This window comes from Grammomys surdaster, unplaced genomic scaffold (genome assembly GCF_004785775.1).
Source record: "Grammomys surdaster isolate TR1022 unplaced genomic scaffold, NIH_TR_1.0 141, whole genome shotgun sequence".
Lineage (NCBI taxonomy): Eukaryota > Metazoa > Chordata > Mammalia > Rodentia > Muridae > Grammomys > Grammomys surdaster.
The window spans coordinates 2888840-2905227 of NW_021604599.1; the positions used below are offsets into that span (position 1 = coordinate 2888840).

General features: G+C 35.5%; 1 protein-coding gene across 1 annotated transcript in view; it reads left to right on the forward strand.

Moving 5' to 3' along the window:
• Positions 1-16388, forward strand: part of Kiaa2026 (KIAA2026 ortholog) — a 77670-nt gene that overhangs the window by 30073 nt on the left and 31209 nt on the right. The window contains exon 3 of the mRNA XM_028764071.1: positions 5660-7077. Coding sequence (XP_028619904.1) covers positions 5660-7077 — 1418 coding nt within the window. The remainder of the gene's footprint in view (positions 1-5659; positions 7078-16388) is intronic.

The following is a 16388-nucleotide window of genomic DNA, read 5'->3' on the forward strand; positions in this document are numbered from 1 at the left end:
TATTTTATTTTATTTTATTTTATTTTATTTTATTTTATTTTATTTTAGAGACAGGGTTTCTCTGTGTAGTCCTGGCTGTCCTGGAACTCACTCTGTAGACCAGACTGGCCTCGAACTCAGAAATCCACCTGCCTCTGCCTCCCAAGTGCTGGGATTAAAGGCGTGTGCCACCACCACCCTGCTTACATTTTTATTTTAAATTAGAAATTTATCATAAATATTGTTAAAGTTTGCTTGTGTATAGTTACATAGAGATCTCGAGACTTAGGATCTGAGAGGATTTTATAGCCACTAATTGATTTTACAGTGAGTTCATAATCAAAGGTTATACTGAAAAAGTTGAAACACAGAGACAAGTAAACCATTCTTTTTACTTACCCTGGTAAGTAAACCACCTTTTTAAATGTTTGATAATCTAACAGATTCAGGACTTTACAGCAGCCTTTTAAGTTTAATTAAATTTTATGGGAAATGAAAAAAATTCTGTATACTTAACAGGAGAATTTTGAAAAGTCTGCTTAACCTAGTTTATAAGTCTAGAGAAACTTCATTTATTGGTAAACAAATAGAATCTGTACTTTGAATTAGATAATCAGGATCTTCAAATAATGACCTAGCTCATCTTTAGGTTTTAAATTTTTTGATTTTAAGATTTTTTTTTAAAGTTTGTAGACTATAAAGTCATATAGTACTGTTAAGGCTTCTAGTAAATGAGAATGGTCTCAGGCTAGAGAAATGGCTCAATGATTAAGAGCACTAGCTACTCTTCCAGAGGTCCTGAGTTCAGTTCCCAGCAAGTACATGGTGGCTCACAACCATCTGTAATGGAATCTGATGCCTTCTTCTGGTATACAGGTATACATGTAGGCAAAGCAAACATATACATAAAATAAAAATAATAAATAAATAAATAAGATGATTTTAGGCAGGAAGGGAGTGGGGAGAGGAAGATAGAGGGAGGTAAGGAGGGAGGGAGAAGAGAAAACAGTCTCCTTACAACTTATTTTCAAGTCCCAGATTCAGAATCACCTGTTTCTTGCCCATTTTAGTATAGCAATATATATTGATGCCTGTATGAAAAAAAGATTTAGTTCTATTGGAACTATTTCCACTGGTAGAAAAGTTGCATGTTCTACTTTTGTCTTGATTTTTACCTCTTCTGCTTCATCTTCTTGTTTTATTTTGTTTTGGTTATGGTTTGGGGGGTTGTCTGGTTTTGTTTTTTGAGATAGGATCTCACTGAGTAACTCTGGCTGTCCTGGAACTCATTAGGTAGACCAGGATGGCTTTGAACTCTCAGTGATCCACCTGCCTCTGCCTCCCGCATGCTCTGCCTATATTGTTTTGTATTAATAGTTTAGCCATCTTATTTTAACACCAAACTAAACACTGCTTTTTGATTAATATATTTACCCATATGATTAACAGTTTATTTCTAATCAATCTTGTATAATTTCTTTCTATGATCATTTTTTCTTAATTAAATGCTCCATTAAAATATTCTCCTCTGGATTTGTCTCACATTCACCACATTCCCTGGACTTTCTTGCGGTTAATCCCATTTAGTGTGCGTTTTTTTTTTTTTATCTCAAACATTTTAATTTTTATCAATAAAAGTTCAATTTGTTTTGGCTTTTGGTTTTGGTTTTTGGTCTTGGGGGTCTTGTTTCCAAGACAGGGTTTCTCTGTATAGCCCTAGCTGTCCTGGAACTCACTCTGTAGTCCAGGCTGGCCTAGAACTCAGAGATTTGCCTAACTCTGCCTCCTAAGTGCTGGGATTAAAGGTATGGGCCACCATCACCTGACGTTGTTTTGTTTGTTTGTTTGTTTGTTTGTTTAGATACTTTCCAAGTTAAATGAATTTTGTTGTTACTGTTGTTTGGCTTTGTTTTCTGTGTTTGAGACCAGCTCTCACTAGATAGCCTTGGCTAACCTGGAACTCACTATTATAAACCAGACTATATTTGGAACTTGTAGCAATTTACCTGCCTCTGTCTTCAAGTGCTGAAGATTACAGGTTTGTGCCACGCACATCTAGTTTAAGTAAACTATTTGATCATGTCAAAATACAGCTTCACAGTGTCTGCTAATTCTAACATCAGTATCATTTCTGGATTTGTTTTGATTGATTTTTAAGATATATTTGTTAATTTTTTGAGAATTTCATGCTATGTAGTTTATTTACCCCAACTCCTCCTTTTAACGCCTCCCAAATTTACTTCTATTAAGCTTTTCCCTCATTTTTGTGTCTTCTGTCTCTTTTCAAAATAACTTAGTGAATCCAATTCATGCTGTTCATGTATATACTGCGGGGTATGCCAACAGCCAGTGGAGCATGGCCAACCTACCAGGGGCCACTCTTTAAAAAAAAACTGACTCTTCCTCCTGTGGCACCATCACTTGTCTGTAGCTTATCAGTTATGAATCCTCTCCCCTCCTTGCTAACTTGTTGACTAGCTGGATCTTCTGTGGGTCTTTTGCCAGCAGCCACAGCTGCAATGAGTTCATAAGTACAACATTCCTGTCGTCCTGTCCTCCCTTACCCCCACTCTTACTGTTGCTCTTTACAACTTCTCTTCTATAGTGGTCCCTGAGTATTGGAGTGGGGGGTGTGATACAGTGTTCTAATTATGCTAGAGCATTCCATCGACAACATATTCTCTGCATTTTGACTAGTTGTGTGTTCCTGCTTTTGCTATCATCCACTGAACATCTCTAATGAGGTCTGATAGCAGTACTAATCTGTGGCCAGAGAGAGCGGTGGATTTAGAAGGCAGTTTGATTGACTCTGTCCATTTAGCAGAGTAAGTGTCGGTTCATTCCTAGGACCTGTGACTTCCCCAACCATGGGTCCTTGGCCAAATTGGCAATACCAACCATGCATTTTCTCCTGTGGAGCAGGCTTTAATAAACTCTACCAGAAAGTGACTGTTTACCCCATAACAATTGTATCACCATTGGACCCGTGAGCATATCTCACCATAGTGTTTATTGTTACAGTTCACAGGTTCTCAGCTGGGGGAGACTGTTGACTTGTTTACCCAACAGCTTACATAACACCTTCCAGTACTATGAAAGCCATTGGGAATGAAGCTCTCTGCTCAGTACCAACTTGATTTATCCATATCCTGTGGCCTGTGGGTGTGGTGTCTTCATCAGTAGGGTCTTACCATTAAGTCCTAATAGCCAACCAAGAGCAATTCAATATTGTGTATTGCTTTGAGGGTCTCTGGGATACCTCTGACCAACAATTCAAAGGGAAGTATCACATACCTGCCACTGGGCTTTTTATTTGGCAATATATGCCCTTGCCAAAAATTCCCTGTGTAGGGTAACTAACTAAATGCTTATACAATGACCAAATATCCTCAGTGCTAATTATAAACAGTGCATCCCTCTTTACAGTCTCTTCCTTGTTTTTAATTTTGCTTTCTTCATCCTCTCAGTCAAAATTTTAACATACTCTATAGCATCCTTATTTTTTTTAGTGTGTTGTTTCTTCTGGACAGTACTTAAACATTTATGTTGCAGGACACGTAGAATAGCTAGACACTGAATCATGGATGCTTTGGTCCTGGGCTTCTGACCGTTGTTTAAGGATTTTCTGGCAATACCATGAGACAGAAAAGCTTATGGATTCTGCCAGCCTATGGATTGAAGTGAACAGTTCAATCTGAATACATTCTTTCCTTTTTTTTCCCCTCTGTTTTTCAATAATCAAGGTGAGACCACTGAGACTGGCATCTTTTTAAATGGATGAAGCCAAGTTCTACCAATATAATACTACTGCCACCTTCCACAAAGTAATTATAAAATTCTTCAAAACTGTAAAGATATTTTAGAAGGAGTAGCCTTTTGGTTTTTTTTTTTTTTAGATGTAATATCATGAAATTTTTTTAAATTTTGATATATTTATATTTGCTCCTGTACCTGCATATAGCATGTATTTGGAAGTCAGAGGACAGACACCCTATGAGAGCTGAATCTTTCCTTCTGTCCTGGAGATCAAATTCAGTCATCAGGCTTGGTAACAAGTGGCTTTACCCCCTGAGCCATCTTGCTAGCCCTCAAGAACTGAATTTTGTTATAATATTTAACATTCTTGGGATGGCCAAATGTATGCACATACTAAATCACTAATGGAAGTATCTGTATAAATCTTATTTAATAAACTAAGTTCATAAAATAAGAATAACTGATTACATTTTTAATATAAGTGGTATAATAGTGTAAACTCTTAGCCAAAACCATAAAATAGGATTAGTCTATAAAAGAAACTCCTGATATTTGTCAATGTTGGTTTTTTTTTTTTAAACTGCATTTTTGTCTTAAAAGATTACAGTTGCTGAAAGTTGGAATTAATTCTTCCTGTCTGTGTTCTGGTATTTTCTGGCTGCTTTTTACAGTCCTTTTTGCTGGTCTCTCATGATTATTGTTTCACTTGGTACTTCTATTAAATTGACTTTTTGGTTTCTACAAATGAGTGAAAACTTGTAACCTTTGTCATCTGATTTTGGTTTGTTTTACTTACATAATAATTTCCAGTTCCATCCATATTGCTAATAACAGAAAATAATTCCTTTAGTGTCTTAAGTAATATGTCATGTATGTTACCACATTTTTCCTTATCTGTTTATCTGTGATGGGCATCTTGGCTCATTTTATATATAGGCTTACCAGTCTATATAATTTTTTAATATAAGTAATATAATTTTTGTGTGTTTGTGGTATGTGTACATATGCCTGTGGGTGTATGATATTTGCAAGTACATGTGTGTAGAGACCAGAATTCAATATCAGATGCCTTTCTCTATCTCTGTCCCCTAATTTTTTTCAGGCAGGACTGTCAAGTTAGTTAACTCCTTGTACCCTCACCCTCCACACACAAACACTGGACTCAAAGTGTGTACATAACACTGTTCCCAGCTTTTGCATGGGTGTTAGACCTTGAACTCACAGCCTCATGCTTATGCAGCAGGCACTTTACTAATATCTCCTACAGTTTCTTTATAGTCTGGTTTTTTTTTTTTTGTCTAATAAAGCTCCATGTAACAATAACAAGCATATAACTTTTGCTTAAACTATCTTTATTGTTGTTTTATTATTGTTATTTACTGTAACCTTTCTCTTTTTTTGAGGCAGTATTTCTGATATTCCCGGTTGATTTCATACTCATTATATAGCCAAGAATGGCCTTGAGCATCAGTTTTTATACAGTAATGGGGATCAAACTCAGAACTTCTTACAAAGTAGACAGACACTCTATATGTGTGTGTCTATACTCACAGCCCCATTACTGTAATTTTTTGGAAATGAAGTAATGTAAAAATATAAACTTTTTTTTTGCTTTTATATGAAGTCATAGTATAGAAATAACTACACTCAAAATTTACTGTGTTTTATTAGCTAAAGTAGATATACATTGTAAGATGAAGTTTCACCCTGGAGATGGTGTTAGTGATAGTTCTCCTTTAGTAAAACTGAGGATATAGGGCTATATGTATCTCCTTAAGGGAATTGAGGGACAACATACTTTTAATGGGGCACTTTTTACTAATGTGGAAAAGTAGAACAGATGTCTTATTGATTGAATATAAATATAACTTTAAAATTTCAGTGTTTTGTGCTTTAAGTAATAGCAGTATTCAATTTTGTTTAGGCTTCGGGAGCAAGAAAAAAAAGAAGCAGAAGAAGCTTGCCAAAAGGAAGTAGAAGAGTGGGAAAGAAAGCTCCTTGCTCAGGCAGCTCCAGCCTGCATGGAGAACATGTGGGAAATCCCAGCCATTGGGCATTTCCTTTGTTTAGCCCAACAGATTCTAAACTTGCCAGAAATTGTCTTTTATGAACTGGAACGCTGTCTTCTGATGCCTCAGTGTAATGCCTTTCTATCTAAAATAATGACTTCTCTACTGAGCCCTCCTCATCGCAGACCTACCTTACATCGAAGACCTACTTTGCCTTATAGGACTTGGGAAGCAGTGCTGAGACAGAAAGTGCAGCAGTGGTACACTGCTGTGGGGCAGACTGAGAACCCTGATAACTGTGCTGAGAAACTTGGCTTGTGTCCTCAGTTTTTTAAGGTTCTTGGAGAAGTTAATCCATTGGAAGAAAGACCTTTTCACGAGCTACCTTTCTACCAGAAAGTATGGCTACTTAAAGGACTTTGTGACTTTGTGTATGAAACACAGAAAGAAGTTCAAGACGCTGTGCTTGGGCAGCCTATTCATGAGTGCAGGGAGGTTATCCTTGGTTATGATTATCTGGAAAATGCTTACGTACATTTTCCACAGTTCTGTGGTGCAGATGTGCGAATTTATAAACAAAGACCCTTTCAGGCCCCAGAATTTCCAGTTCCACCCATTAAAGTAAAAAGAGTACCTCGGATTAAACTGGAGAAATTCAAGTGTGACTATGTTAATACAAGTAACGGAGAACACAGATGTAATAGAGAAGGCCTGCCTTTGGCTTTCAAGAAAGAGCAGGAAATTGATTTTGATCCAGCCTGTTGTCCTGCTAAAATGAACTTTGATAATCATGACATCACTGTTGAAATGGAAGTAAAATCCAACTGTGACATTAAAGTTCACAGGCCTTGTGAAATTGAAAAAACTGATTGTTGTAAAGAAAATTTGCAGAAACCCAGAAGTCCAGGAGAAGTTACTGGCTTTGGAGAGCCGCTCAGTCCAGGTGAAATAAGGTTTATAGAAAATCAGGAAAAATACAGTGAAGCTTCCAAAATAAAGACAGAATCCAATCCATTGAAAGAAAATGCTCTAAAATCTTGCCAAATTCATATAAATGGAAGTCACATCGAGCATCCAGACATTAACTGCCACAAAGTTGTAAGGGATATATTGTTAGAGCACTCACTGCAGAGCCACAAGAAACTCAAACTAACTAAAATGAGGGCAAAAAAGAAGAAAAAGAAAAAAAAGAAATTGAAAGATGTTTTGAATGAAAATTTACAAAGAAAGCGTGAAGGTCTTCATTCTCTTCCCTTCAAGTCTTACAAACCTGATATCCAGAATAAATTATTGATCATCAAAAAGAAAGGAAAACACAAGAAGCACAAATCTGGTAAGATTACTTAATGGGCAAGATTTATATTTAAGTGTAATTCATATTTTCTTTCAATTCTGTATCATGGACGCTCTGATTGATAGCATGAAGTGAGTATGTGTACTTATGTGTGTGAGGGTCAAGCTTTATTTCACATGGTTAAAAACCCAGGACAGGTGAGATTTCTATATACTCACAAAAAACTAGTATAATACATCTGAATAACTCTCAATTTGACATATATGAATATTACACGTCTATATTTTTTCCTGTAAATTATGTTTTATCACTTACATTAAGTGATTTTTTTTTCTTCCAAGCTAAGGACAGCACAATATAGATGCTCATTTCTTTATCTAGAGTAACATATTGAGTAACACTTGAGTCTGAACTTATTCCCCATATCACATATTTCTTTAGCACTTGGTTTTCAGTATATATTTTCACATCTAGGAAAAAAACGGAGACTGAGAATTATGTCAACTAATAAAATACAAAATATAAAGTGTGTACTTATAGAAGGATTTGTAAGTGTATCTTTTTGCTCAATTTAAGTACTCTATATATCTGCCAGCAGCCTATTCTGTGCTGATTGATTGCTTTTTAAGGGATTCTGTTGCTTTTGCTTTTTCTACTATCTGTTATAAGTTTGTGTCTCATTTGCCACAAATGAGACACAAAACGATTTGTGGTCCAGCCAGCATTGAGGGTCTCATTTTCACTCCTCCTCATAGCCGCTACTGAATCCCCAGATGAAGGAGTAACCTTTTAGTTATTGAAATAATTAAATAGAACTCAGTACATTCTATAACACGTATGTAATAAATTATTAAGTACAAGGCAGAAAGATGTTGACAAGCAAAAGCTCTTGCCACCAAGCATGATGACCTGAGTTATATGCACACACATGCACATACATACACACATACATGAAGGGGGTTAGGGGTACACACAATAGATATAAATTTTTAAAGAAGTAATATAATATTTACTACCAAAACCAGGCCCAGCTTCTTATACTAGAACTTCAAAATTGGTTCTTATTGACCTAATTTTTTAAAGTAACTCAGAAATAAACCTTTGTATGAAAGTTTACAAAGAATGTGTGAAGGTCTTTATTCTCTTACTTTCAAGTCTTACAAAACTGAGATATAATGATACTACATCAGATGTTATAAGAATAAAACATTTGTTTTACATCATTTCATGCCACTTATTTTGTACATTTTTATTAGATGTTGAAGCAACATGTCCTTTTATAGTTGAGTTTCTCCCATACTCGAGTCCAACACTTCCTTTGTTACACATTTTAGAAAGTGAGTTTCATGGTCATAGATTTGACAAGGTTTCCTCTTACTGTGTTTTAGTATAGGTTCATAGTGCATTCTGGGAAACTCCTATCACATTTATTTTGAAATTTAAAAAATTTTCAGATTTTACAGGAATATTATCTAGTATTAAATAACATCCCTGATAGGGCTTGTGGGTGGTTAGATCAAATGAAATGAAAATTGTTTTTAAAAGCTTATAATAGTTCAGAGATGATTTTTTTAAATCATATAAATGATTTTAAAATTATTTTCAGGCAAAATTTTAGATAATTTATTTGGGGCCTGTATATTAGCAATTCTGGAAAACTTTAAAGGAAAGAAAATAATTTTGATTAGTATAGTATTTTATTCAGATTTATTTTGATACATAACTTTTCAAGTAATGGATAGCTCATGTGCTTTATAGAGCATACTTTGGGATAAGCTATGTCATCCATGACTGATTTATGAATATGCACTTAGAGTGGACTAAATTCTACATGTGGTTATCTGATTCACAACATATTGATTACTGCACACTTTAAATTTTAGACATTTCTAAATTTTAATTAAACTTATTGTGACAGGAGATGATTTTTTAATAGAAGGTACAAAGTCAAATCGATTTGAATGATTTGATAATTTTAGTGCACTGTGATCCAGTTTTGTAATTTTTAAACATTTTATCAGCTTTTTAGAGTTGGTTGTTTATTTCTGTTTTCTAAATTGTGGTTTCGTTTTTTTTTTTAGTCATTTATGCCTTTTACCTCTTTCATTTATGCCAAGCAAGTAGGACTCACTGAAAATAGAGATAATTTTTTATATTTATTTTATTTTTTGAGATTTTTATACATGATTATGTAGAAAATTTGTGCACATCATTTCCACTCTACACTTTTCCTGTGTCCCCCTGTCCCTTTCAACTTCACAGCCTTGTCTTTAATTCCCTTTGTTGCACACACACACGCGCACACACACACACACACACACACACACACACACCCTGCTCAGTCCATTAAGTACTTCTGAAGGCCCTGCCACTAGAAGAAAAGAGTTGCAGGCAATTAATTGCTGCTAAGAAGGAGAATCAGTCTTTTCCAGAAATGAGCCTCATGCCTGCCTCCACTGATAAATTATCCAGTCATAACTGACCAACTGTAAACACACACTCATGTAACACTAAATATTTTTTCAGAGGAAAAAAATACTAAAGTTTAAAAAAAAAAGACAGATTATTCTTTTTTTTTTAATGTGCATTGATGTTTTGCCTGTATGTATGTCTCTATGAGGGTGTCAGATCCCTTGGAACTGGAGTGACAGGCAGTCGTGAGCTGCCATGGGTTTGCTGGGAATTGAATGGGGATCCTCTGGAAGAATAGCTCTTGCTCTTAACCACTGAGCCATTTCTCCAGCCATGGCAGATTCTTTTTAAAGAATTAAAAACTATTAATTATTGCTATTAGCAGAAATGCAAAAGCAGTGCATTTTCTATCTTCTATTAAGTAGAAATTAATTTTTAAAAAAGATTCCTTATGCTGGGCGGTGGTGGCGCACACCTTTAATCTCAGCACTTGGGAGGCAGAGGCAGGCGGATTTCTGAGTTCGAGGACAGCCAGGGCTACACAGAGAAACCCTGTCTCGAAAAAAACCAAAAAAAAAAAGATTCCTTACGTCATTCCTTTATCATTTCCTTAAGGAAACTTCCCATTATTTTCTAAGTTTTCTTTTGTACATAGTTAGAACACTAGGCATTTCTTTATAATAATTAACTAATAGTGATATTCGTTTCTGGTATAGTTTGATGAGTACTCTAACATTATTGAGGACTGAAAGATTTAGGGTTTTGCATCCCTAATACCATGTTTAAGTATCTGTGAAGTAGCCAAATGGTGGTAGAGCCTTCCAGCACTTAGTAGGCAGAGGCAAGCGAGTCTGCAGACAGCCTGGTCTGCTGAGTAGGTTGCAGGACAGTCAGGGAGGGCTACATGGAGAAGCCCTGTCTTGAAAAATCAAAAGAAAAAGAAAAAAAAGAAAGAATAAATAAATGTTTAATAAATGAACATTATGATTCCCCCATATAAATCCAGTATTAACCTCTTACTATGTATCTTTTCAATTTATTTATTTATTTATTTATTTATTCATTTATTATGTATATAGTGTTGTGTCTCCATATATGTCTGCACGCCAGAAGAGGGCATCAGAACTCTTATAGATGAGCCACCATGTGGTTGCTGGGAATTGAACTCTGGAAAAGCAGCTAGTGCTCAACCTCTGAACCATCTCTCCATCTCCTTTGTATCTTTTATATTGTTTTAACACATATATTTGTAATAGGACCAAAGTAAACATACCTTTTTATGCTTTATATTATTCTCACCTTACAAAATACATTAACACCTGTGTGCAATAGATAGATCTTTGTTGCATCGTTTTAAATGTCTATTTAGGATTTTGTATTTTGAAGTTAATAACATACCTTCCTTGATAGACGTTTTGGTTGTTTTAGTATTGTTACAGATGGTGTGAAACAAATAGCTCAAATTAATTTAAAACATAAAGATGCATTCACAGTAATAAAAGACTTATGTTATTCATTTAAGTTAGTTTTAGTTTAAAGAAGTTCTCCTCCTCAGTAGTCATTCTTTTCAAGCAGATCATTTCATGGTCCCTCTAAACTGATCTAACTAGATAAGGCCAAGCAGTCTCAGTTTCTTATAGGTTAAGAAACTATGGTCAGCAAGATGGCCCAGTTGAGTGAAGGCTCTTGCTGCCAAGCCTGATGACCCGAGTTCATTCCTGCTACCCAATTGTGTGTGTGTGTGTGTGTGTGTGTGTGTGTGTGTGTTTGTATTTTGTTTGACACAGAGTCTCACTATAGTTCTGGCTTGTCTATGTAGCCCAGGCAAGCCTTGAACTTGAAGAGATTCACCTACCTTTGACTAACGAGTACTGGGACTAAAGGCATGTGCCACCATGCCTTGCTAACTTAAAAAAATAAAATTAAGTTCAAAGCTGGTATATGGATCTGTAGAGATTGCTCAACTATTAAGAGCACTTGCTATTCTTGCCGAGGACCTGAGTTCAGCTCCTAGCACCCACAAGGAGCTCACAACCATCTGCAGCTTCACTTCCTCTGGCCTCTGCTGGCACCAGGTGCACTATAGTATATGTAGTATACATGCAAACAAAAACTTATAAGAATAAATAAATCTGATAAGAACTGATAAACACCCTTTTCAATTTAATAAGGCCATATAATAAAAAATAGGAAAACTCAGTATATGCCATGGGAAGATTTCACAAAGAATGAAGGACTTTGAAGAATAAGTAGGCTTAAATAGTAAAAATTGATTAATACCATGGGCAAAAACATAGTTATAATTAACATAACTAGTTTTTAAAAATATTGGATTAAGATCCCAAGAGCAAATGAATGAGCATGATATAAGATGTGCCAGATATATAAAAAGCAGTTTATAGGAAATACCTGAAAATAATATAATTTATAATATTTAGTTACTTCCAGGGCCATATTTGTGAGAAGTTTGAAGAATTCTATATTGATAGCACCTAGAACCTAATTATGCATCTTCATGAAACGTATTTTTAGAACACCAACTACAGACTTCGAGTGAAAGAATTCGCTGTCTTATCAGTTTATTGTTATAATTTTGCAGTGCTGGGAATGGAGTCCAGGTCTTTATGCATATGCCAGGCATGTATTCGACCACAAAGTTGTTATGTCCTCAAACCCATGCCATTTTTTTTCAGTTCCCTCTATTTTTTTCTCAGCATAATTAATATTCATGTAACAGTGCTAGCCTTTGTATATATTATTTCACTTACTCATAAACATTCCAAAAATAGATGGCTACTGTTATTTTTATTTTATGTATCTAAGTGTTCTGCCTGCTTTTGTAAATGTACATCACATGAGTACCTGTGCTGGAGAAAGCCAGAAGAGGTGTTAGATCCACTGACACTGGAGTTCGAGATGATTGGAGCTAATATGTGGGTGCTAAGAATTCAACCCTGCTCCTCCACAAGAGTAGCAAGTGGTCTTAACTGCTGAGTCATCTCTCCAGCCCCAAGATTTTATAGAGATTCTTTAAAATGAGGAACAGCAAGGTCTTTTACTTGCCCAGTGTTACACAGCTAACAAATGGCAGGATTCAGAGAAAAAAAATCTGAAAAGATAATTAGGGTACCATTAAATAGGCATGAAAAGAAGCTGGTAGAGTAAAGAGCTAGAAGATGACTGTGAGGAGAAACTTAAATACAAATAAACAATGCCATGTACCTTTTCAATTACACTGTCAGAAAAAATATCCTCTTAAGAGAGGTAGGTGTACATGAGCTGGAGAGATGGCTCAGCAGTTAAGAGCACTGACTGCTCTGCCAGAGGTTTTGAGTTCAATTCCCAGCAGCCACATGGTGGCTCACAACCATCTGTAATAGGATCTGACTGCGACAGTTACTCAAACATATAAAATAAGACGAGAGAGAAAGAGAGAGAGAGAGAGAGAGAGAGGGGGGGGTGGAGGGGGTGGGGGGGGGAGAGAGAGAGAGAGAGAGAGAGAGGGAGGGAGGGAGGGAGGGAGGGAGAGACACAGAGAGAGACAGAGAGGGAGGGAGGGACGGAGGGTGTACAGAAAGTAAGTAGTAGAACTTGGCATCTAAAGCCAGGCTGTGGTGGCGCACGCCTTTAATCCCAGCACTTGGGAGGCAGAGGCAGGCAGATTTCTGAGTTCGAGGCCAACCTGGTCTCTGAGCGAGTTCCAGGACAGCCAGGACTACACAGAGAAACCCTGTCTTGAAAAACAAAAAAAATCGAAAAACAGAAAAAAAAAACTGCTAAGAAAAAAAAGATTCTTTACAAATAAACCAACTTGGGTGCTGGAGAGATGGCTCCGTGGTTGTGAGCAATGACTGCTCTTCCACAGGTCCTGAGTTCAATTCCCAGCAACCACTTGGTGGCTCACAGCCATCTGTAATGGGATCCGATGCTCTCTTCTGGTGTGTCTGTTGACAGCTACAGTGTACTCATATAAATAAATAAACTTTTAAAAAAACAAATAAACCAACTTTTAAAAAAAAAAGAACTTGGCATCTAATTTTTATTTTTTATTTTTCAGTTCCTTCTATTTTTTCCTGAGAACTACCATGTAACACTAAGTTAAAGAGAAAAATAATTGGATATTTAATTGTCATATTGTGTGATTAGGTAAAAGAATTGCCATTATGACAAGATTTTTTTATTAGCAAGGAGAATAATATGAAAATCAGTAGCTAAGATCAAATTGTTTACTTACAGCAGTCCAGGAACTTGTGCAGATTAAACATTAGCTTAAGACATGCATATGTAGACACAAACTCCATTTCTGTGGCTTGATATCCCAAGCACCACCCATATACAAAGTCCTTGTGGTTTGTTTTTTGTTTGTTTGTTTTTGTTTTTTTTTATTTAACAGTAGTTTATGCCTTTTACCTATCTACTTAGTAATGTTCATAAACTGGAAAAAAAAAAAAAACGAGAGTTATTTTAAACCATGAAAAGGTTAGACCCACAAAAGAATTGTTAAAAGTCCTTGAGTAGATCAGTGGCCTTAGGGATAAAGACATGGAAAAACAGTGAAGGATGGGAAGAAAGATAAGGAATAGAATGAAAGAAAGGAGAATTAAATTTCTGGTTCTAGATTATAAAGGACAAGTCATTTATGCTTCATTTAGAGGATAATATGTTTTTTAGTTACAACTTTCTTTTAGGTAAAGTATAAGTTTCTTAAGTTGTTCTGAGCATGGTGTTTTAGAAAGCTTCATTAGGAATAATACTCTTGTAACATTAGTTACAAAGTTTTTTATTAGGATTATTAAGGTATTCTTATATGTTTTCTAACCACAAATCTAAGCATCATTTTTTTTAATTCTGCTTGTATTTTAAACTGATTTCTGATTCACACACAATCTTAAGTGTAGATTATATTTGGTTTTATGGATCAGGTGATTTGGGGTCTTGAGAGTAAAAGCATTGAGTATCTTCAAGCCATGAGAATGCTGCACTGGTAGCAGTTAGTTATACCCTTGTTATGAAACAAAGACAAATTACCAAATAACTGGAATATGGAGGTAATCTGGCATCTTTCACCCATCAAAGTTGATTTAGTTTACCTGTCAAGCCAGATAGGTGGCCCTTCTCCCTCACTGTTGTTTATTTGTTTTTGTAAAACTGTCTGCTCAATGAATGAGGACATCTTTTGCCTGATAGAAAAGGACCATTTTTCAGTTATAGATCTGGTGTCTGTATTTCACTGCTAGCCTCTCCAAGTAAACACAAATAATGGCTGTGTGGTTTTTGTACTAACCTATGCTTCATATAAAAAGTAATGTTTAATTTTATGCCTGAATTTTAGCAAACAATGGGAAACAAATATTCAGGCTATCTTTTGAGGTTGCACAAGGTGTTAAGCAATGGTGAATGGACAAATCTTTTAATCTTGATTTTTAAAAAAGATTACTCTGAGGTCAATCAGAAGCATAGTTCATTCCTGCATAAGTCTGAAGGAAAGCAGTATTATATCATCAAACAGTACAATTGTGAAGCGAGGAAAGTATAGTTAATATCTGTCCCAGTACATAGTAGCTATGAATCCTCCATTGAGTTCTGTTTGTTGTCGTCTCATTAGTAAAAATGAGCTAATATATTATTTAACTTGCTGTTTGGCTAGCAAGATAAACTAGAGTAGCAAATTAAAAAAATCTACCATGCCTATCACTTGATTCATAGTGGGAATCAACAAATGGTAGCCTTGATTTTTGTGAAATAGAATTACATAGTGGAAGGAACTTGGACTTTGGAGTTAGACTCCCTAGGTGTGGTGCTTACTTCCTGGCACTTGAGTAAGTTAACTAGTCCTTTTGATCTTTAGTTATCTCTAGTAACACATTGGTTATTACCTACTTTAAACAGTTGTTTTGAGAAACAAGTTATATAAAATCATTTTTAGTAAATATATGGTAGGTTCCAAATAAATATTAGTCCTCTTATAATCATTATAAATGTAAGTCCTCCTGTGTTCACTGTTAAATAATTTTTAAACTTTGGTAAATAGTATAAATTAAACCAGAAATGATCATGACCACCTATAATCCCAGATGCTACAGAGGCTGGGGGCATAGGATCTCATGTTCAAGAACAAACTGTGCAATTTACCAAGACTCTAGCTCCAAATAAAGAAGGACTGGGGATTTAACTCAGTGACAGTTTCAAAAAAGCATTGTGCCCTTGGGTTCAATTTCCCAGAGCTGAAAAAAACCAATTAATTTCTCATAGTAATTTCAGGGTGGTCTTTAATGCAAAATGGACTCGAGTGGATGAGCAGGACCACTAAGAAATAACTTGCCTCCTTTAATACAAGCTATGCATTGTATTATCAAGATTATATAATTTGTATTATCAGAAATTTAGTTATGATACCCCCTGATAGGTGTTATATTAGTGGACTTAATGAAAAAAATTAATAGCAGGGAACATAGGAAATAACAAAAGCTATGAAGAAGAAACAAGGAAAAAAGATTAAAAAGTAAGATTTACAGGGCCTGGTGAAATGAGTCATCACATCAATTAAAGATACTTGCTACCAAGTCTGATCATTGAGTTCAGTGTTCAGAATCCACATTGTGAAGGAAAGAATCCTTCACAGAGAAGGACTGCAAATGTTGCTCTGAGATAGAACAGTTGCCCAACATGCACAAGACCTTAATTTAAAACCAGTATACAGCAAAAATTAGGCAGAAACATTTGTATGCTCCTAAAGGTCATAAACTTCTAGAAGACAAGGTTTCCATTTGATATGTCTTTATTGTCCTCATAAACTAGTGTCTTATATATAACATTTGCTGTACATTTAATAAGTATTTTTTCATTTTTGTTATGTGTATGCATGTTTTGCCTGGATGTATGTCTGTACACCATGTGCATGCAGTGCCTATGAAGAAGACAATGATCTCATGGAAATA